At 41.4% G+C, this 23,603-nt stretch overlaps 1 protein-coding gene across 1 annotated transcript in view; it reads left to right on the top strand.

Moving 5' to 3' along the window:
• Window positions 1–23,603, top strand: part of LOC308081307 (cytosolic phospholipase A2 gamma-like) — a 147,220-nt gene that overhangs the window by 103,889 nt on the left and 19,728 nt on the right. The window contains exons 10-17 of the mRNA XM_080457690.1: window positions 2,711–2,815; window positions 13,031–13,173; window positions 16,277–16,478; window positions 19,991–20,105; window positions 20,434–20,574; window positions 20,662–20,760; window positions 20,882–21,001; window positions 22,947–23,099. Of these exons, the coding sequence (XP_080313816.1) occupies window positions 2,711–2,815; window positions 13,031–13,173; window positions 16,277–16,478; window positions 19,991–20,105; window positions 20,434–20,574; window positions 20,662–20,760; window positions 20,882–21,001; window positions 22,947–23,099 (1,078 nt within the window). The remainder of the gene's footprint in view (window positions 1–2,710; window positions 2,816–13,030; window positions 13,174–16,276; window positions 16,479–19,990; window positions 20,106–20,433; window positions 20,575–20,661; window positions 20,761–20,881; window positions 21,002–22,946; window positions 23,100–23,603) is intronic.

Here is a 23,603-nt window from a genome sequence, read left to right on the forward strand (position 1 = left end):
GTCAAACGTCAGCATACTCCTATTAACTCCAAAAACATCCCTCAATTGACCCACCCCCCTATCAGCCCACAATTTAAAACCCCCATCCGCTCTTCCTGGCACAAATTGTTTATTACCCCAGATATAGTCTCGCGTCACCAGACAACTATTCCACAATCTCTGAATGCTATATAGAGTCTGGAACTCCACTTCCCGAAATCTACTTAACGGAAGTTGTTCTATGCTACTCGGACCGGAAAGACATTCGACCAATCACGACGCGGTGCCCGCGGACCTGTAGTCCCAGTGGAAACTAGTCTTGCGTCACCAGACAACTATTCCACAATCTCTGAATGCTATATAGATTATTAACACTGTGGATTAGACAAAGTTCAGAGAGCGTTTACTCGAAAAGAGCTTTTGAAATCTCCATTGCTGCTAACGAACTAGCAATCTTCAACACTTGTAGTTTTGATTCTAGTCGGACTCCTTTGCGCCACTGCACAATGCTAAAAACGGAAGTGGGTAGGGGAGGGGCTTCCGCTTTCCCCTTAAGCATGATCAGAGCTTCCGAGTCCCAGACTGTATGCCGGAAACATTTGTAAATTGTGGGAGGCAACAGTCTGGCCACGCGAGACTACCCCAGATTGGGCTAAAGCAGGAGAGATGAGAAGGTTCGCCCAGGTATTTGTTTACCTCGTGCCAGACAGAAATCATAGTTTTAGCTATAGGATTGTGTGTATTCTTCTTCAGGTTTTTATGAGTATCTGAATAGATATACGTAGGGAATGATAGCTTCAAGGAGCTTGACTCCATAGCCCTCCATGCTGGTGCATTCTCCACTGTAAAATAGAACATTAGAGTTCTCAATTGGGCTGCCCAGAAATACCACAACAAGTTAGGACACTGTAACCCTCCCCTATCAAAGTAAGGACAAACGAAGTCTAGCACGTCTATTATTCCAAATAAAGTTAGTAAACATTTTCTTGGTTCTAGAAAACAAGTTTGAAGGAGGTGATAAGAGTGTTTTGAAATAAATACAATAGCTTGGGAACGTTCATTTTGAGTATATTAATCCTGCCAATCAAAGAGATTGAAAGATTTGACCATCGATTAATCGAGTTTTCGATTGTAGCTAAAATTGGGTTATAATTGGAATTCACAATGTCTTCCAACCTTGGAACAATTTGGATTCCAAGATAAGTAAAGACATTCACTGATCTGAACATGGATGGGTGGGTTAGATCTTTCTTCCGGATTCAGAAGCATAATGGATGATTTAGCATTTTTTTGTTTATAGCCAGATATGCCGCCAAATGTTTTGATTAGATCTAGAAGAGCCGGGATAGAGACTTCCAAATTTTTAAGGAAGAGGATTACGTTATCAGCATATAAAGCTATACGGCTATCAAATCTTTCTAGTGCCAATGACGTCTTTTGACGGCCGTTTTCAGTGTGCCATTAGTGCCAATGACGTCTTTTGACGTCTCCTAAAAAAAAAATATATTTTCAAAATAAAATTTTTAATTTTTTTTTTTTTTTTTTGGTTATTTTTTTTTCTTTTGAATCTCAAAGGAACTAGGAGAAAACGATTTTCAAAAAGTTAATTCTCCATCCACTTCAATGTTAAAATTTAAACGGAGAATTTTTTTTCTCCGTTTGACCCAAAATGCCTTTGGCATATGGATCAACTAGCTTGAAATAAGCCTGGCAGTAATGCCTGTTATCAGAACATGCTCGCTTACAGCAATGGCAAATGGCTCGATTGAGATCACGAACAAGAGAGGTGATAAAGGAACATCCCTGTCTACAGCCTCTATTGATCTTTATCGGCTTTGATATAATATTGTTGGTGAGTATTTCTGCATATGGGTCATTATACAGGAGTCTTACCCAGTTACAAAAGTTCTCCCCCAAACCAAACAGACCAAGAAGCTCAAACAGAAACGGCCATTCTACTGAATGCTGAATAGATGCCAGCTTCCTGCCTCGGATTTTGGGAGGTGTAGCTCCAGACTCTATATAGCGCTGCAACCCGATCTCATACAACTTAGTATACATTGCACAGAGTGTCATTCCATGCATAGACAACTGGAAAACTCGAAAATCCGTGCATAGCCGCCTCGCATCTCCCCCATTGACTAAACCATTTTGGAGGCGCGCAGTCTCAAGGGAATTGGAGCCACGTGAGGGACCACCGAGCGAGCTAAAGCGAGCGATTTGCCGCCCCGAATGTTGCGACGTTCCCTTGAGCCTACTCAGCGCTGTTTAAGTTATGTACCGATAGGCACAGAATCGTAAATTTAGTTGTGGGGACTGCTCTGCTTCCGGGTTGCAACCGGTTACGCCCACCGTGGGACTCGCCGTGCATATGCACAGATTTTCTGGTTTTCTAGGCAACTAGGCATTGCATGACGTGCACTGGGTCCGTGCAATATACTAAATTCTGTGAGATCAGGCTGAGCATTCGGAGATTATGGAATAGTTGTCTGGCTACGCTAGACTACTTGGCCTCTAACACTATTTCTCCCAGTGAATTCCTCAGGTCTTGATGTCCGCAGCCCACAACTTGCATCGGGGCAACTACACTTGCAATTTCCAGAAATTTTACCTTTCTAGTTTTAGCTTCATAATGGAATGTTAGGATCCCCAAATAGGTTGCCCACTCTTCAGTTTGTCATATACCCCAAAAGTATATAAATATGTATTTGTTTTTGTTTATTTCATGAAGATTCGATTTGGTCATACTCTAAATGATGAAGAAAGAGAGCATGTCACCAAAAGAAGAGTCACAGTTCAACAATGCCTGAACAAACACAACATCCGCTGCACTCTGGTAGGAACCTTTCACCAGTTTTTTTTAGTCTGAGTATATTTCAGTCTACCTTTACAGGGCCATTCTGTGATTGGTGAATGTTCAATGTTTATCTCTGAATAGAAATAGAGTCCAGGGGGAAGTACGCACATCCCAAAAAAACACTACAGTGTTCGGACTTCCCTTCCTTATCTCTGGATAGAAAACACAGCAGCAGTACTGGCAGCCCTAGTCCAAGTAGGACTAGGGCTAGGGCTGCACAATAATAGCAAAAATGGTTATCATTATTATTTTGATCAGTATTGAGATCCTGATTATGTATCATGATTATTTGTTGATTATTTTTATTGGCAATTTAATTTTTCACATAAACCTAACCACACTGCTTTCCCATTGTTGTTGTACATTCCTATCCTACTAATGCAAAGATCTTTGCATCAGAATACATGTTGTACTCACTCGGTCTCGGTGCATCTGCTAGAAGACAAAAAGTATGAATTGAAAAACATAATACAAAATAAACTAAAAATGTTTTCATGTTAACTAACATTGGGTTCTCTTGAACCTTACTAGTTGACATTTTGTAACATTTGATGGTAAATGGCACAGTGCCATACATTTTAGCTGAAATACCTTGTTGTATGACGGATACAATTCAATGTGATTAAAGTGCCAAATCACAACAAGTTCTCAAGACACTTTACATAGAGCATAGACCACCCTGAGGCAAGCAATTTATGCAACAGTGTTAACGGAAAACTCACCCTTAACTAGGGATGGAGCTCGAAAACCGAGTCCGAGTCCAGCCCGGTTCTGAATTTATCGAGACCCGGGTATTAAGCTTTGGACTTGTCAAGCTTGTTATCGAGTATAGCGGCCTGTGACGTCATGTCTAAACAATCAAAACAAGAGGCGATCAAGAAATAAATCTAATCACCCACGCTGGCATAAACATGTCGGTTTTATTGGCTCACTATTGGATACATTGCTTCTTTAAGGGGGCCGTAAGGGTCCATTTGGTTCCATTTGTACGGGTGGTTGCGTCGTTGTGTTTACATGTGCGGTGGAATAACGGCCGTTAACGCTCAAAAGTTTCACTCGTCCTCCAATCCAAATGATAATAATCCGTTTAGGAAAATCTAAAATCTCCCTGCAAATGAATGACTAGTGTCGCCTAGCGTGACATATTATTCAATGTGCGCTGTCTTCTGAGTCTATCGTTGCCAAAAATGGCAGATCTACAAGCTCACAACGTGGTGCGTACCGACGCGGTGTGAGCTTGGAGATCGGCCATGTGTGGTGTGTTTCACCGTTGTACGATGAAGAATAAATTGCGCTTTTAAAGTGACAGTACACACATTAACCAGTTAACAGTTTCTTCAATATTATTTTCCAAAAGTAAAAAGGTTAGAAAAGAACTGTATTTGAAGACCGTAGTAAAATGTAGTGCAAGTGATTTTGGCTAAAGCAAAGACAAAAGAATAGAAAAAATAAATATGCATTTTTTTTTATAAAGAGCTGAAGAGACAGGGCATACAGTAGGCATACTATTCATAATATAAAGCCATTAATCACTTATTGCACATTAATGAATGGTTGTTTTAATGATATGCACAAATATTTTTTACTTTAGTCATCTTCATTTTATTTTAGATGGTGGTCAGCCACAAACACAGTCACAACTGGCCAATAAAAAAAGATACCGGTTCTGTTCAGAATTTCTCACGTCTTTCCACAAATTAATAGAAAAAGATCAATAGTGGGCTCGATAAAAGCTCGGATCAATAAGCAGGATCGATAAGGTGCTCATTATCAATAAAAATTCAAAAGCTTCATCCCTACCCTTAACTGGAAGAAACGTCAGGCAGACCCAGGCTCTAGGGTGGGTGGTCTTACTTATTTACTTACGCCTATTACACCTTCTGGGGCTTAGGCCGTCTACCAGAGTTCTCCAAGCATCTCGTTCCTGAGCCAACACCTCCAGCTGTCCCCAAGTGTGGCCCATTTTCTTGGCATCTGCCTCCAAGTCTCTGCGCCAGGTGTTTCTTTTCCCTTGGGGGTTCCACTTGAGGGACTGTCTTGTGGTGTTTGAGGCTGGTTTATGGAGAGTATGGCCTATCCATCTCCAACGCCGCTTGAGGATCTCTTCCTCAAGTTTTTTTTAAAATATTTTTTTTGGAAGTGGGTTCTAATATTAGTATATTATAGCTAGATAACATCATTATCCATTGTCTTCATTATAGGGAATGTAATGAGTGAATTTTAACATCATTGAAAAAAATATATTTTTTTTTGTATTTTGGGCTGAGTTAAATCAAGGGTCAAATTTGACCCGCTAACACCAAAAGTGTTTGCAGGTTTCTAACTCAATGCAAGGGATACACTAGGCCTATAGATTACATTTCAATAATGCTAGTAGAAAACAACATTTCTGGATCCAAGACATTTCCAGTAGTCTATTTTTGTAATGGAATGGTATGGTCACATAGTCATGTAACCCCCTATAAACAAAATGTTCAATGCTGACATCTGGTCAGCAGGTGGTTTCATGAATTATGTATACTAGACCATACCCGTCAGGGGATATGAGCACCCAAAGTGTGTCATGGTCCGCTTGTTTCACGGATGGGCCGCTTGTTTCATGGATGTGGCAACACCGGCACTTGTTGCACGCACATGATTTGGCAACCCGGGAGCCAGTTAAAGGTAGGGTAAGTGATTTGCAATTATTCAAATAATTGCAAAATGGGTCTATGTTCTGATAGTGCTCGTTACTATAGAGTGTCCTGTCCATATAAGGAGTCTCCATGTCTCTCCAGCTCTTTATAAAACAGAAAATGCATTTTCGTTTCAGTTTCAGTTTCATTTCCAATTTTATCCAATCAGGATAGAGAACTCAATCAGGATATAGATTAAACAAGTGAAATTGGAAGTGATGACACTAAGAAATGAGCAGGCAAAATTAGAACTGGAACACTATAAAAATAAAGCTTAAAAATGGGTACTTTCTCCTGATTGGCTGAGATTTTGACACCTACCAGAAAATGAATTTTCTGTTTATTAAAGAGCTGGAGAAACGGGGAGACTCCTGTTACTGAACAAACACTCTATAGCAATGATTACTATCAGAATATAGTGCTTAAACCTTTTAAAAAAATACTTTTGGTTTTAACCCAAAAATATCACTTACCCTACCTTTACTCAAAAACGCTAATAAACAGCTGACATTCGGGGAAAGTGAAAAATGGCTGTTCCGTGCACATGTTAATGGTCAATGGCTGTGTGCAAATGCAGATCAATTGCTCCAGCCACTGAAGAGAACCGGGCAGAAGAGTTTTGGGGACACACAGACGCACAGACGGGGACAGAGCTTGTATGATGATAGACAATATTTTGGGCCAAAAAAAAATATATAGACCAAATTTTCCACCCCACCTCAGCGACTGCCGGACCAATCGTGTGACATTAGTGAGAAGTGCGGTAGGAGTGACAGATGGTTTCGAGGTGGGGGTGGGCCTACACCAAGGATCGGATCTAAGCCCTTTCTTGTTTGCATTGGTAATGGATAGGTTGACAGATTAAGTCAAGCAGGAGGCACCGTGATGTTTGCAGACGACATTGTGATATGTAGTGAGACGAGGGAACAGGTTGAAGAGAATCTAGAAAGGTGGAGGCATGTACTAGAGGAGGGGTTCTCAAACTTTTGTATACCACAACCGTGTGGGGTTGTTTTGGCAACCCCACACTTTATGTATAGTGCAATTTCAAAGTGGAAAATATACAACAAGCGGGTTCGAGGGATAAGGCAAAAAGCGAGAAAAGAGATAGAGAGAGAGAGAGAGAGAGAGAGAGAGCGAGAGAGAGAGAGAGAGAGAGAGAGAGAGAGAGAGAGAGAGACTAATGAGGAGTGAGTGAGGGCAGGTGTGATTATGGTGTTGCACACTAGGATGACTCTTTTCTACAAGAACATTATGTCAGAAAATTGACGAACAAATACTGTCAAAATGCCATTTCATCTTGTCTTTAAAAAGTGAACATGCATTAATTAACAAAGTCATGATTTTTGTTCAGTAAATTATATTTGGACTGGTTAAATTGGGGTTTGAACCAGGGGCCTACAAACTGGCAGGTAGACAGTGTACTGACTGAGCCATTGGATAGACAGAATTGGATTTCATGTGTCGTAAGTTATCATACAGCATGGATTGCTTATTATATATCTACAAGCTCATAACGCGTCACATTGTAGATCGGCTGTATGTGGTTACTGCAGGTGTTGTATTAATAATTAAATCTGCAAAGTAACAAGTAACTAAAGCTGTCATATGCTGTAATTGTAGTAGAGTAGAAGTGACAAAAATGGAAAGTAAAGTAAAAGTACCTCAAAATTGTACTGTGCATTGTAAGCATTTCTATTGGTACTTGAGTAAATGTATATAGTTACTTTTCAGCACCATTGAGGAGCCAATGACTGACAGGCTAGGTATCACCAGGTGCACTGATTGCTAGAGTGCAGAGGGACATGGGTTGATATTAATGGTCTTAACTCAAAATGTATGTATCACACAGCTTAGATTTTTTGATTTAATCCGACAGTGATGCAAACTAAATCTGTAGTGTAAAAGTTGCACGTTCATACAATGTGAATGTATATTGTTTCTTGTGTCTGGGTATCTCAGTTGGAAAAGCTCTTGACTCTCAACCGCACGGTCATGGAATCGAGTCCTGGCAAAAGCAACACAGTATATGAGTAATCTGGTTCCCTGTTGTATAGAGAGAGCATTGTTACAGGTATAGGCTCATGTGTTTGTTAATGTTGCTACCCTTTAAATGGCCATGGCCAATAACGTGGCATTGGGCGCTTAAAGTTAAATATTTGAAAAACTACACATTATTTCAAAGAAAAAGCATAGGTGGTCTCCATTTGAATGGAGTTTCTAAGTGAAAGTATGTAAGAGGAGTAGGGTGCTAATGTTTTGAGGAGAATATAGTCTATAAATAGTGAAGATATAATAGTGTTCTCACTACTCCTGCAGCGAGCCCACAATAAAGACCGTAAACGTAAATGATTCCAACAGGGGAAACAATTTTTCAGCTGAGGTGGTCATACATGGACATGGACACCTCAACCTTTTGGCATTGACAGGAATCGAACTCTCGACCTTCGGACTCAGAGACACTACCTGAGGTTTGAACTGGTGACCTTGTGGTTGTGAGGCAGGTACTGTAGAGAGAAGCCATTTGAACATCAGACCTGAACTAGTGAAAAAGGAGCTACACAGATGACAGTTTCACGCAAATTGCACAGAAATCCTGGGTTTAAATGTTTTTCAAACTGCCTAATATGGCGGAAAATCTAAGGGTGGAGCTTACTGGTCAAAGTGATAGATGTTTTCCTCATGAGTCAAGGCACATGTTTAAGCAAGTTTCATGGCTGTCGGCCAAACGAAGCATGACTTTTACCTGTTTAAAGTTTACATTTCCCCTCTAGATTACTGCAAAGTTCAAACAAATGTGAGTCTGCATGTATGTGTTAGGGGCAGACGAATAATTTTCATAAAACTGCAATATTCATTGGCTCATTAAAGCTTAATGTTTTCATTTATGGAAAATCCGCCACTAACGTTTTGTCGGCATAGGTCCAAAGTACATGTGTAGAACGTTTCATGCAAATTGCTCAAAAATCACTGCAGAAACACAGGTTTAAGTGTTTTTCAAACTGCTCAAAATGGCGGGAAATCTAAGGGCGGAGCTTACTGGTCAAAGTTATACATGTGTTCCTCATGAGTCAAGGCACATGTGTAAGCAAGTTTCACGGCTGTCGGCCAAACAAGGCATGACTTTTGTCAGTTTGAAGTTTGCATTTAAAAAAAATTGCTATAGCGCCCCCCTTTGACCAATTGGAGTAAGATTGGTTTCAGTGATACTTGGAATGACCCTCTACATTACTGCAAAGTTTCAAACAAATGTGAGTCTGCAGGTATGTGTTAGGGGCAGACGAATAGTTTTCATAAAACTGCAATATTCATTGGCTCATAAAAGATTATTTTTTTTCACTTATGGAAAATTCGTCTCCCCAGTTTGTTGGCATAAGTCCAAAGCTCCTGCGTAAAATGTTTTGTGCAGATTGCTCAAAAATCCCAGGAGGAGATATATTTTAACTGCTTTTGATATAATTCTAAATGGTGGGAGATCTAAAGGTCAGAGGTCAAAAGAGTGTGAAAGTTGTTAGGCATGAGGAGGCGCATGTGTGTATCGAAGTTTCATGGCTGTAGGTCAAACAGGGCATGAGTTGTACCTGTTCAAAGTCAATTGAGTGAAATAGCGCCACCCTTTGGCGGATGGTTGTGAGTTTGGCCAAGGCCCGAAGAATATCCCGAGAATATCTTAAAATAAAAGCATACACTGCTGGCCTTATATAAAATTATTTATTAGAAAATGAAATTACAGCAGTGATTCCTGATGATTTGTAGGCCTATCTTATCAATGAAATGAATGAATAATATTGTAGTCAATCAAAAAAAGCAGCGGAAGTGTTACTGTACACACATTTGTAAACTGAAGCTTGTCTCAAATGCCGATTCGTGGGCTTATTGTGCTGGCACATAGGCTGCAACAGTTAAAATGGAAAAATGCAACAGTCAGTGACCCCTCCAGTGCTAATTTACCAGTGTTAACTTGACTCCGAGAGGGTACAAATGGAACCAAATGGACCCGTGGTCCATGCATTTGTACCCTCTCGTTCTCTGAGTTACAAAAACTCCTTTAAGCCATCCGGCACCTGCTCATATTGAACTTGATTCCTGCTGTAACTATGAAAAACTAAATCAGTTCTGTATGCCTCTGCAAGGGCTTGTATGTGTGTTGTCTCTTCAGAAGAATAGAATTGATGTTTCAGGGCTGCCACCTGTCAGTAGTGGATGACTTCCCACCAGGTTTCATAATATAACCCTAACCCTGGCATCCCAATCCTCACAATATAATTTGTTGTGGTTTCAGTAATTGGCTCAGTGGTTAAAGCATAAATACTATCGTATTCATAAAAATGGCTAGCACATTTGCGTACAGACACAATGGGACTAGTATACATTGGCCTATGTGTTTCTTGTAATATTACTGACCACTCATTTTGCCGATAATGTAACACAAGTAAGTAAAACGCAGCTCGAAAATATTGTGTATTTACGGACTTGTAATCCGTGTTATTTCACCGTGATGGGGAGAGAACATTGACATTGTGTGTGTGTGTGTGTGTGTGTGTGTGTGTGTGTGTGTGTGTGTGTGTGTGTGTGTGTGTGTGTGTGTGTGTGTGTGTTTTGCAGGCTGTTGTGCATTTTAATCAGAGCATTGTCTAAATTCCTGCACTCTGGCGGCTGCACACAGGCAGTGCATGCACACAGAGAGACACACACACAGACAGACAGAGACACACACACCCCGAGCACGGTTTCATAGTAAGCTCCACTTGCGCGGAGGCGCGCCTCCTTCTGCTGCGTTCGCAATTAACATTAACCTGATCAAAGCAGAACGAGAGCTTTTACTGGCTGACTGCATGGTTTCTTTCCGACAAACAGCTAAACATTGTCCAATTTTCTATTAAGTGTATAGCCTACAATATATTTTGGCTATATGTGATAAGAAGAAGGAGTGTAATAAAATTGTAGAGTGTGATTGTGAACGCTTTCCCTAACTCTACCCAAACTCTGTTAGTTATGTAACAAATAGGCAAACTCATCATTGAGCAATAAAATAATATTCATGCTTATAGCCTATACTCTGCATAATGTCAGGGTATAGCGGCATGATGTGCTTATAGTAGCCTATACATTTGTATTTCTCGTTCGGAAAATATTAAAATTGACGTTGAGATTAAAGCATTAATCATTAGACATTTGGCTCTGTACTTGTTTTTTTTTGCCCTATACACCACCAAACTTCTTAACCAAAAATAGCAGATCTACAACTGTCGCAGCACGACGCATTGTCAGCTTGTAGATCGGCTATTTTCGGTGAATGTAGGCTACCCCTCCAAAATAGTCCCCGGACCCCCGTTTTTACATCATATCAGACGGCAATTTATTTTGTTAACGTCTGTCTTGCCTGTCTAAGTGACTCTATAGGTAGCCTACATTATATTTTGCTTATATAATATAATGTTGACACTATGACGAACTCTTGTTTCCCCTATCCTAACTCCTTAAACTCGTTTAGTTATGTAGGTAATAAATAGTCGACATTTTGCAATCGTGTCATTGTTATCCAAGTTATTGCTTATTGCTAGTAATCAGTGGTGGAAAAAGTACTCAAACTTTTTACTTAAGTAAAAGTATCAATACTTTACAGAAATACAGAAATACTCTGTTACAAGTAAATGTCCGGAATTCAAAATATAGCCTACTTGAGTAAAAGTATAAAAGTATCGGCATCAAAATGTACTTAAAGTACCAAAAGTAAAAGCACTCATTATGCAGAATGTTTCAAGTTTTCAAATGTTAACAAATCCTTTGAAAATAGCAGATCTACAAGCTCATTGTGAGCTTGTAGATCTGCTATTTTTAAATGGCTGAAATGTATATAGGGCTGAAGTGGTTAATGTAGGTTCTATAATAATAATCTAAATCTACAAAGTAACTTGTTGTTTTAACTAAAGTTTTCAAATAATTGTAGTGGAGTAAAAGTATAATATTTTCCTCTGAGATGTAGTGGAGTAGAAGTAAAAGTACTGAAAATTGGAAATACTCCAATAAAGTATAAAAAATACCCCAAAATTGTAGGCTACTTAAATAGTACTTAAGTACAATTTTGGTCTCACAATGTTGGGAAGACCGCATGGCTAATTTGCATACGCGTATGTGACCTGGTGATATGGATGACACCGGACACAAGACTGTATTTGGGTTATTTTATTATCGGATTGCTCTCAGAAGGTGAGAGCAATATTAATATAAAGTTTTAGAGTTTCCAATCTGGTTTCAAAATAAAAGAATAAAACAAACAAAATCACATTGGTCTGTCTCAGACAATTCTCATAGGACACAGTCCTTGACCACAGGCCTTGGTCACAGTTCTCAGTTCTTGGCCTTTCACAGTCTTTGGTCACTAGACTGAATAACTTCAGCTTCTGTATATAGACAGCTTAGACCCTGAACTTAAATGCACAAAATAACTGTAGTGATAACTTCTCTGTTAAACGAAAATAAAAGAAAACAAACACAATCACAAACAGTTACTTTACAAAGAACAGCAAACATTTGGTACATCAATATGAAATGAAGTAGCTAACATATCTCATAATGTACTCACTACATGAAATCTTGGTGCTCACACAGATGCACAATGTAACACAGGTTTCAGCAATCTTCTTCAGCACTATACAATGAACACAATATACTTTCAGCATAATGGACAAAATGAAACATTCTCAAACAATACATATAAAAGAACAATTGTCTAGAAATAAACTTACAATGCTTGCAGAACACAGCTGCATGACACTTCTCTGCTGCCTTACTCAAAGTGCTGACTGATCAGTGCATGTGAACACAATCTGTAAACATCAAATGGATAATATGACCATCCTTGACAAACGTTACATTTCTTACATTCCATACAATCATGTTACTGCATATCTGTTGATCATTTTGTACAGAAGGAACAGATTAAGTATATTTACCACTTTATATAATATCAACAACTCCTCCACAACTCCTCACAAGCATGGACAGTGATAGTAAGATGGCAGACGCTTCACTTCCTGTTTCTTCTACTACTCCCCTTGAGGTACCCTGAGTCTGAGAAAACCCACAACGGTAAAGTGCCATCTAGTGGTCATTTGTGGGAACACTATTTTCCACCTGGCTACACGTAATATATTCACGAGGATATGCAAATGAGCCATGCGGTCTTACTCCGCAGGCGACAGTCGTCTGTTACAACCGTCATGGATGAACTTCAACCTGGTGTTTGCACTTTTCCTTTACTGCTCCATTCATCTACATAAACGTCCATATTTCAAATATAAAGTGTTTACCCCATGGCCACGGATGTTACAATAATGTACGGGCCCTCAGAAGTACCCGTATCTTCCGTATTGTTCAATAAAAAGCTATACTATAGTGTGCTCGCTGCTGCTGAGCGAGCCCACAAATAGTGACAATAACTATAGTGTGCTCACTGCAGCGAGCCCACAATAATGTAGAACATCAATAACCACCACCCCCCCCCCCCCCCTCTTAGGACAAGGTTCCCAACATTGCTCTGATTGGCTCTGGAGGAGGAGAGAGAGCCATGGTGGGACTGCTGGGATCTGTGCTTCAACTGTGGAAAGAAGATCTACTGGACAGCATGATGTACCTGAGTGGAGTGTCTGGATCTACCTGGTACACACAGAGAGAGAACGAGGGGGGGGGGGGGGGGGGGGTTAATAGATAGAGTCACACTATGGCCTGATGTGACATATTGTTTTGATATGAAACTAGAAAAAGTGCTCCTCGGAGCACAGGTCTCCGCCAGGTCAGGTACGTTATTGTGGCCTCCTGGTGGCGCTATAATAGGCCAATGTGAAAAGGGTGCCATTTATTCTTAGCTCGTTCACGGCAATCGGACACTGCATTCATGATTTGAGGCATTTTGTTCCAAAAATGTGTTTTGCTAAATTAGACCTGCTGGTGGCGCTATAACAGGCCAATGTGAAAAAGTGGCGTTTCTTCCTTGGCCTAGTGGGAACGTGTTTGTGAAATTTCACGGAAATCGCAAGCTGCGTTCATGATTTGAGGCATTTTGTTCAAACGGAGCAATCCTGCTAATTTTGGAAGTGAACCTTAGTCAATGAGGATGGAATATGGGAAATCGGACAGATCCGTGTTGATCACATGACTATAGAGATACTGTGTACAGATTTGCATGACGTTTGGATAAAATCTGTAGGAGTAATGTAAAAAAATGGGTTTTGCACAAATCGGCCTCCAGGTGGCGCTATAACATGCCCATGTGAAAGATTTGAGGCAGAGGTTCTGAATTGGCAGCCAGGGAGTGTGTGCGCACAGTTTCGCAGCGACCGGGCCAACGGTGCCGGAGATTAGCTGGTAACACACGGACAGGAGTGGACACACGGAAACACACACACACGGACGGACGGAGGGTAAAACATACTCTCTCGCCATGCCTATCGGCCTGGCGGAGACAATAAGACAATATCAGTGTTTTTAAATAAAGTATGTGTGGTGGTGTCTACCTACAGAATCAAATCCCCCTCTCGCTGTATTTGTCACGGTGCGAGGCAGAGAGGTGTAGGACCCAAGCACAGACAGTAAAGCGGAGGCAGGCTAGTTCAGATGCACTGGGTTTTAATAGCGTACAAATAATACAAGAACACAGTACAGTAGGTCACTGACTGAACACTGTACCAACAATAATGACCCAACACAGACTGAAAACAGAGGGGGATATAAATAGACAGGGACTAACTAGGCACAGGTGAGAACCAAGGACAATTAACACATGATTGGGTGGAACAGAACAAGACACAGGTGAACTACAATTGCAAGGACATACTGGTGAGACAAGACAGGAAGCAACAACTAGGGCAGACAGGAAACAACAACAACAACACTAAAAAATAAATGTACAAGGAGAACAGGGAACAATACAACAGAAAGAGTGGCCTAAAGGGTCCATACCATATAAGGTCAGTCAAGGCCTAAATAATAAAGTCACAGTCTACGGTCCGAGTAGCGGACCGTGACAGTATTTTGGTGTTTTCATTGTTTGTTTTTTTGGTTTCCCCCAAAAAATCCCAAAACAACAGTGAAACTAAATACAGTAATTAGAGGACAGTGTGTTTTTGCAGGTAAACACCACCACACTACTCCACTCAAGTGGCTGATGAACTGCTGCTATAGAGGGAAATGATGGGTAAAACATACTATGCCTGCCTTTAATAACAACTGATTACAATTATTTGTGTCATTCAGAGCCAGAAGTACAGTAGTAGTAGTGCCCACAGGAAGTGCCATGTGGCCATGTATGTCATCAGTCACGTATGACATATCTACATTATTACGTCTCGGCCTAGGCGGGGAACCTTAATTGGCACAACACAAGAGTGGGACTCCAGTCTTTCTAGCTCCCAATAACCACCAGCAACCAGGATGTTCAGCCTTTTAGGGTTTTTATTAAAAAGCCAGTGACTTCAGGGTGGGCTTACAGTCGAAGCAAAAGGAAGTAAACACAAACCTAACCTTACCTATCAAAAGGAACCAAAATACAAAACACTAACCTATAACACCTAATCAAACAAAAAAGACTACCCACCCGTACGAAACCCAAGTCTGTTAAAAAGATTTCTAAAAAACATTTTACAGAAGACTCATTGGCTGGCAGTCTTGCTGGAAGTGGAGAGAGGACAGCCCACATGAGCTGTGGAAAACCGGCCTTTAAAGTTCTCCCAAGGCTGGAACCAATCAGCTCCCTGCAAAATTACTCACTCACACGTTCAATCAGCCAGGCACACCTGCAGTCAATCACTCTCAGACGCACGCACGCACGCACTCACACACTCTCACACACACACACACACACACACGCACACACACACGCACACACACACACACACAAACCAACCAACCAACCAACCACACAGGGGCATACACAAAACTATACACAAAAGATTGAAACACATTCAGGCATAGAATGAAATTATGACCTCAAGGACTTAAAGGGATATTTCACTTTCAAAAAGACTTTTGGTCATTTTATCGTCTACTCAGGCCTTTGTGAGCCCCCCAGACAGTTTTTAAGTTGCTCGATTCAGTATTTAGACATTTGATATTCATTTTATCAGACACGCCCCTTCCTTTACAAACCCATTGTAACTTCAAACTCCATTTTAACCATTTTAGATTCATCAAAAACACCCGTCCTTGGTTCTGGTGACTCACCCTGCCCCCCTAATGCGCGAGGGGGCTGTTTTTTCAATTACTTTTTTCATTTATTTTAAATATTTTTTTTGTAAAATGTAAAAAATATAATACAATAAAAAAATAAAATAAATGAAAAACATTATCGGAAAACCACGGCCCCCTCACGCATTAGGAGGGCAGGGTGAGTCACCAGAACCAAGGATGGGTGTTTTCAACAAATCTAACCTGGTTAAAATGGAGTTTGAAGTTACAATGGGTTTGTATAGGAAGGGGGCGTGTCAGATAAAATGAATATTAAATATATAAATACTGAATCGAGCGACTTAAAAACTTTCTGGGGGGCTCACAAAGGCCTGAGTAGATGATAAAATGACCAAAAGTTTTTTTGAAAGTGAAATATCCCTTTAACACATTTTACTTTTTCTGAATGACCCCATTAGATCATCAGAGTGGGACCATTATGTTGTCAAGTGCATGAACTTTATGATGGTACCAACATTCTTCTGCTGCTAGGATGAAATTAAATTATGTATGCATGTATTTTCTCTCTTCTCCTCTACAGGTGCATGGCCTCCTTATACAAAGAGCCCAATTGGTCCTCCAAAATGCAGTCTGTGGTCACGGAAACAGCCAGAAGGCTGGGTCATGACAGTGTGTCCTGGAGGGACAGCTTTTGGAAATGGAATAACTACTACAGCAATTACGACAACTTCGATCGTACACACGGGTGGGCTGCATGGGTGGTCGCCACATACGTAAAAGAGGTCAGCCAACACTCTTCATTTGTGACATATCCTCCTATAATTTGACAAACCTCTGTAGTGCGTGGTGTAGTGCGTGGTGTAGTGCGTGGTCTCATGGAAAGCTGCCCGGTTTTCCTCAGTGACTGGAGCAATTGCTCTGAATTTGCACACAGCCATTGACCATTACCATCTGAACTTAACTGCGAAACCCGTTTTTCAATTTCAGCAAATCTCAGCGTATTATTAGCGTTGATGTGTCAAACAATTGGAGATAACGTTGCCAGGTTACGTGCGAGAAACAAGCAGCAAGGTATATGAAAACAACGCCAAACGACGCGAGCCCTACAAGCTAGCCTCGCGTGGCCAGACGATATCACACGACACACTATTGGTTAGACCTAAACCAATCAGAGCAGTGCTTCCTTGTACGAACCAATCAGAGCAGCGCTTCCTTGTTGCTCCAAATAAGGTGATAAGCCCGCCCACATTTGGATACTGGGCTCTGATTGGTCCCTCACGACTTCGGAGGGAGAGAAATGAAATCTCTATTGAGGGGGGCCAGACCTAATCTGCCGAGGGCTAAAGTGCGGTGCAATTTTGCAAAGGCAGATTCGTCTGGAACCAGGCTACCTACAAGCAACAATTGCCCCTAAACCGCTTACAATAGGCGAACATGGCAACACCGAGCCCCATTCTATTCACTACTTTCCGCTCCGTTCACTGTGTGTGTGTGTGTGTGTGTGTGTGTGTGTGTGTGTGTGTGTGTGTGTGTGTGTGTGTGTGTGTGTCTGTGTTTGCGACGGGACCCGCGGCGGGAGTTGCCCGCGCGGGGGGTGCCACGACGAGACCCGCGGGGGGGAGGGGGGGGGGGGGGGGGGGGGCGGCAAGATGGAACGCGCTGGGTGGGACGCGCGACAGGACCTGCAATAACCCCACGTTTGCAACTACTTTCACCTGCACACTTCACCGGGTATGTTCTAGTTCTTATAACACAGACAAACTGAAGCATGCTAGCTGAAAGCATTATTCTATATGGAAACAACTACAATATCACTGTTGTTTAGGTGTTGCCATAAATGAAGGGGAAAACCTTCTTCTTTATATTGATTATTTGTTTTCATATCAAACTGACTTATGGCGACACAAACATAGGTACCTATGTCATCGATGCTATAACATTGGCTGATGGAGGTTGTAGCCAAGCATATACATGTAAAAGAAAAGTGTGCTCCTTAGAGCACAGATCTACGCCAGGGCTACCCAGGGCTGTGTCAGTAGTGGGGTGCAGCCGCCAGGACACAAGGAAGCTACGAGGAGAAAGAGAGCGGTGCCGGTCCACCATGTACCACCATGGACCGGTGGTACATGTCCCGGGACATGTACATGTACATGTACACCATGTACCACCGGTCCGCGAGAAGGCGGCCGGGAATTCCAAGTTTTCCCCGCCGTGAATCTATAACCTTGCGTCGCCAGGATTTTCCACAGAGTGGAGAAAAGTTGAGTCGGTCACATGAAGATACCAAGGATATGACAGTGATGTCGCGGTGGTTTATAAACAGCTTTGTCCGTGCTACTTCCTGTAGTGACATCACTGTTGAATCCTTGCTATATTTATCTTTGCCTTTGTTTCAACGTGTGTTGACGTGCGCCGTCGCTACTTGCTGTAGCCAATTTTGTCACGATCGCGTTAATGAAACACTAAACAGGATTATTATTTCATGTCAACATGAATGTTGATGTAACCAGGAGGCTTGGGGTACATAATAGACAGACAAAAGAATTATATTTAAAATATATAATCTTTATTTATTATTGCAATATAAAAATAGATTGTCTTTATTACAAATTCATGGATAACATTTGATCTAATAAAAGGAGATTGTCTTGATTACAAATACATATAACAATTGATCTACTAAAAAGAGAGACAGACTGAAGTTACTGAAGTTCATATAACAGCTCACCCTAACCAACTGAACCCCTATCATACAAGGTAGGCTAAAGCAGTGACCACCTGTTGATCACCACCTGTTATGATGACATGGAAATGAAACATAATGAATATCAAGGCATAACAACAGTATTTCATGAACCTTATTATATCATCAAAGTGCATAGCCTATATATATATATGAGCCCAAAGACTCACCGCAGACACCAGACTGTTTGCCCCTATTCTCTGGACAGACGTGAGTCCCCACACACAATGCTGACTGTTGCTATAAGACAAACATTTACAGTTAGCATTTAGCTTCACGATAGCTATTATAAACACTCACACACAGTCACATGATACAAAGGAATGCACGGTAATAACAACGAACGAGAGAGAGCTAGACTTACATTTTAAATGAATTAATGAAACACCCGGCGTAGCAAACGCCACACACACAGCACACACCCGGACCGCAATGGTACGTCTATTTCCCCAACCTGAAGGACATCAGGACAGGTCGTCTGTATTACTACTAAACAGTCTGTGTGTATGCATGTGTGTAAACCATCAACAAAAGAAGCGAGCGATACCTTTGTATCGCCAGACGTAGGCACAACACCTCGCCTCTTCACTGTTCAGTGTTCACTGCCTGTCGTTCCCTAGGGAAGACCATACACGGTATAAACAACTAAACAGTGCACATAAATCTAGCGACGTGATAATACAAGCAAGCTCCGCTTTATACGACAGTTAAGTTACTCACCAGGACCCTTTGTCACTGAGTATCTACACGCTCTCTCTCGTCGTGTAACAGGGGAACTGCGTGGGGAAATGTTTGCTGCTGCCGTCGCCCGCTCCCCAGTACTAGGAAGTGTTTGTTCCAGCCGCCACCCGGTCAGGCTGAAATACACGCTGATGCCAGAGCCACACCCACAATACACCCACCCGGCCACATTGACATGAAATAATAATCCTGTTTAGTGTTTCATTAGCGCGTACATCTATCAGAAGATGTAACTCAGGTAAAGTAATGCGTCACTCTGCAAGTTTAACTAATGTTTTCCACCTGTCCAAAGTCATTTCTGATACAGACATAACCTTTTTTAATCACCCTATCCTTGCTGATATAACGCCATTTAGGTCAATGATATAACATTATGTAGTGATATAATAATATATAAATAGCAGCCAGTGATGTGTCATTGACTCATGTTTTGATATGATTGATGCGAGATTGATGCGTGGCCTATATGAGGAGTTGCATCATGACCCAAGGAATCTAGGTGATGTATGATCTACCGTTCAAGAGAAATAGGCCCAAAATGTGAAGCGGGCTGTTATAGTAAGAGGCCGATTTGAAAACTTTAGGGTGGAGGTTCTTCCTTGGCCTACCGGGTGTGTGTGTACACACGTTTCACGCTGATAGGTCCAGCGGTGCCCCAGATTAGCTGTTCACAGACAGACAGACAGACACATGGACGGACAGGGACGAATAGAGAATCCCCTCCCTGACTGTTCCGGCTATGGCAGAGATAAAATGTTATAACATGAGTCATAACAGGAAGCATTGAGCCAGTTTTTGTTGTGTCCTCAGATAGATGAAAATCTCCTTTCAGACCAGAGAGGACGCAATGACATGGATCCCTATCCCATCTACACTGTGGTTGACCACGAGATCAGAGATCGAGACAAAACTGGCGGGCTAAAAGGTAAATATCATGAATCCGCTCTTTCTCTCTTTCTCTCTCTCTCTCTCTCTCTCTCTCTCTCTCTCTCTCTCTCTCTCTGCGTGCGTGCGTGCGTGCGTGCGTGCGTGCGTGCGTGCGTGCGTGCGTGCGTGCGTTCACCCCAGAATAAGGACACTAGGGTATATCTGGCTAAAGTGAATTCACACGTTTGAGCTGATATATTTCATCATTGATAAATTATCATTTTACACCCAGTAGTATAGTGCCTCTGGCCATGCTGTCTTGTGTTCTATTAGAGCAAAATTTCATTGAACTGGTTCAGAGCATGACTGTGTTTTCTTGTTTTCAGACAAGTGGTTTGAGATGACCCCCCATGAGGCGGGGTATTCTCTCACTGGGGCCTTCGTGGACCAGAGATACTTTGGGAGTAAGTTTGACAACAGGAAGATGATAAAGAGGCAGCCAGAGATGGACATGCTTTATGTGCAAGGTAAGACTCCACCATGGTCAGTCCTGTTGCTCTATTGGTTTGCAAGAGGTATTAAATGTAAACTCTGTGTTGATCTGTTATCGGCAGGCATATGTGGCAGCGCCTTAGCTGACTTACTATCATCATCATCATCACCATCAGCATGGTCAACCATAAAGGAAGGCACACAGAGATGGTTCTGGAACAGTATGAAATCATTCATTTATTAATTAATGATTCATTGGTTGGTTAATTTGTTCATTCAAGCATTTAATCACACACACACACACACATACACACACAAACACATACAAACTTTTTCTTCTAGCTCAGACTTGCAGTTGCCTGGCGTGTAAAGCGCTTCAGATCCTGGTGGACATGAATCTTCAGGCATCAGAAGATGAGGATTATTCAGATCGTGTTAAAGATATGAACAAGCTGCTTGAAGGTACAGTACACTTCAATCATGTTAGTCATTGTGTGCTCTATAAACTAGAAAAGTGTGCTCAACGGAGCGCAGATCTCCGTCAGGCCAAGTTGCCTCCCCAGGGTTGTGTCAGTCGTGGGGTGCAGCCATTCGGACATGAGTAAAGTGCAAGGGGAAATGTAAATGTTTTACTTTTCTGGTATAATGATTTTTATTTCAAAGCAAATGTACCCAGGTCTAAACTTATATATCATGCATGTTGTTGATATTCCAATGTATAAAACCATGTGAATCATTTAGCTAAAGATTAGCCTGAAGCATTAAGCTAGCCAGGTTAGGTCAAAATGGTGGCCATCGGGCAAGATTCCAAATGCCTTGGGGTAAATTGAGCCAATTATCCTAATATTAATCACTAATCATATGTGTGGCATGGCGAGAGAGTATGTTTTACCCCTTGTCCGTCCGTCCGTGTGTCCGTGTGTGTGTCCGTGTGTGTGTGTGTCCGTCTGTCACCAGCTAATCTCCGGCACCGTTGGCCCGGTCGCTCCGAAACTGTGCACACACACTCCCTCGATGCCAATTCAGAATCTCTGCCCCAAATCTTTCACATGGGCCTGTTATAGCGCCACCAGGAGGCCGATTTGTGCAAAACCCATTTTTTTATATTACTCCTACAAATTTTATCCAAACGTCATGCAAATCGGTACACAGTATCACTATAGTCATGTGATCAACACGGATCTGTCCGATTTCCCATATTCCATCCTCATTGCCTAAGGTTGGCTTCCAAAGTTTGCAGGATTGGTCCGTTTTGAACAAAATGCCTCAAAGTATACACACAGCTTGGGATTTCCGTGAAATTTCACACGCACATTCCAACTAGGCCGAGGAAGAAATGCCACCCTTCTCACATTGGCCTGTTATAGCGCCACCAGCAGGTCTAATTTAGCAAAACACATTTTTGGAACAAAATGCCTCAAATCATGAATGCAGTGTCAATGTAAGAATAAATGGCACGGTTGGCACCCTTTTCACATTGGCCTATTATAGCGCCACCAGGAGGCCAGAATAACGTACCTGACCTGGCGGAGACCTGTGCTCCGAGGAGCACTTTTTCTAGTTTTATTATGTCTTTGCTTCTCAAATGATGCTGTATGACCTTTCATTTGGATGAATACATTCATTTAAGAGAAGTTTTCAATATTGTATTTACAATTGCAAATATTAAAAGGTTCTGAATAACAAACTTTATTTAATTGGTTTTATATTGTTTAAATACCATTAAGAAAATAAATGATACGTGAATACATTATTTGTTAAGTTTAAACTTGAAAATGTAAAATATCATAATGGGTAAATTTACCCCTTGACTAGGATCAACTTACCCCTTACCTGGGGCAAGTTGAACCATGTGACCACTTTTTTTTTAGAACCCATATTTTTACAGCCCTTTGTCATAGATGCACATTCATTATTTCAATTGATAGAAGACATCTTGAAGTAGTAAACGTTTAGATTTTACTTCCATCTCATTTTTCCTTGCCTAGAGGTCAACATAAGTAAAAAGTGTCTAATCATACCCCGTTCTCCCCTATTAACTAAATTAACTGCAAACTTACTAGTCTGTACAAAATATGTCATACAAAACACACACAATACAATAACTTGAAAAGAATACTCAAACATTTACTAAATATATACAGTGTGAATTTATCTCTCATATGTAGTACCTGGTTGTCATCAATTCGATGTCATAGACTGGTCTAGACTCCATATTTGGTCATGCCTGACACATAACTCCATATATGGGCCTAAAAGGGAGACAGACAGACGGGTACAATGGGTACTGACTAATCGAGTGGCACATGCATTTCCAACTTGCATCGTTCCCAAGTTACATCGTTGCAGATACTTGTTTACATTTGTGTAAGCTAAAACATTTTGGTCTCTGTTTTTCCCCTTATAGGCAAAGTGGACAAGATGGGCAAGCAGTTCTTTTTAAACCCCAACAATCTGATGATACTGGACAAAACTATCCAAATGGACAATCTCAAGTCTTACACACTTGATGTCTGTGAATCTTTCCCTGATTGGTACAAGGACTGTGGCATCGATGTCGGTGAGTTGTGCTAGTAGAAACTAGTGTATTACATACTGTCATTTCAAAAGCCCTTTTCATATTGGACAACACAGTTGTTCTAGTTATGTCACAGCGCACCTTTGTAATTTCGTTCACAAAAGAGCACTTTTATAATTGTATTCACACTCGATCCCCCCCCCCCCAAAAAAATCTAGTTATATAGATCAATTCCATTCCAATTGGCTATGACTGCCTTCCAAATTGCACAGGCGTGGGTAGCCAACCTGGCCTGGCGAAGACCTGTGCTCCAAGGAGCACACTTCTCTAGTTCAGATATAAAATGATGCAGAGAAAAGTGACTTTAATGACATATTGGGACAAATTGTAGCTACCCTATATGAGACAAGAGAGGGAGAGCTCCGTCAATCAATTTTAGCTCCATTGGCGCAGCTTGTTGCAAGCCTGGGTTGTCCGAGTGAGAGAGCAGGGTTTGATCCTAGCTCGGTGCACATAGCTACAATATTTTCTTCTCCATCACTAGCC

This window comes from Gymnoscopelus braueri, assembly GCF_963280865.1.
Source record: "Gymnoscopelus braueri genome assembly, contig: SCAFFOLD_154, whole genome shotgun sequence".
NCBI lineage: Eukaryota > Metazoa > Chordata > Actinopteri > Myctophiformes > Myctophidae > Gymnoscopelus > Gymnoscopelus braueri.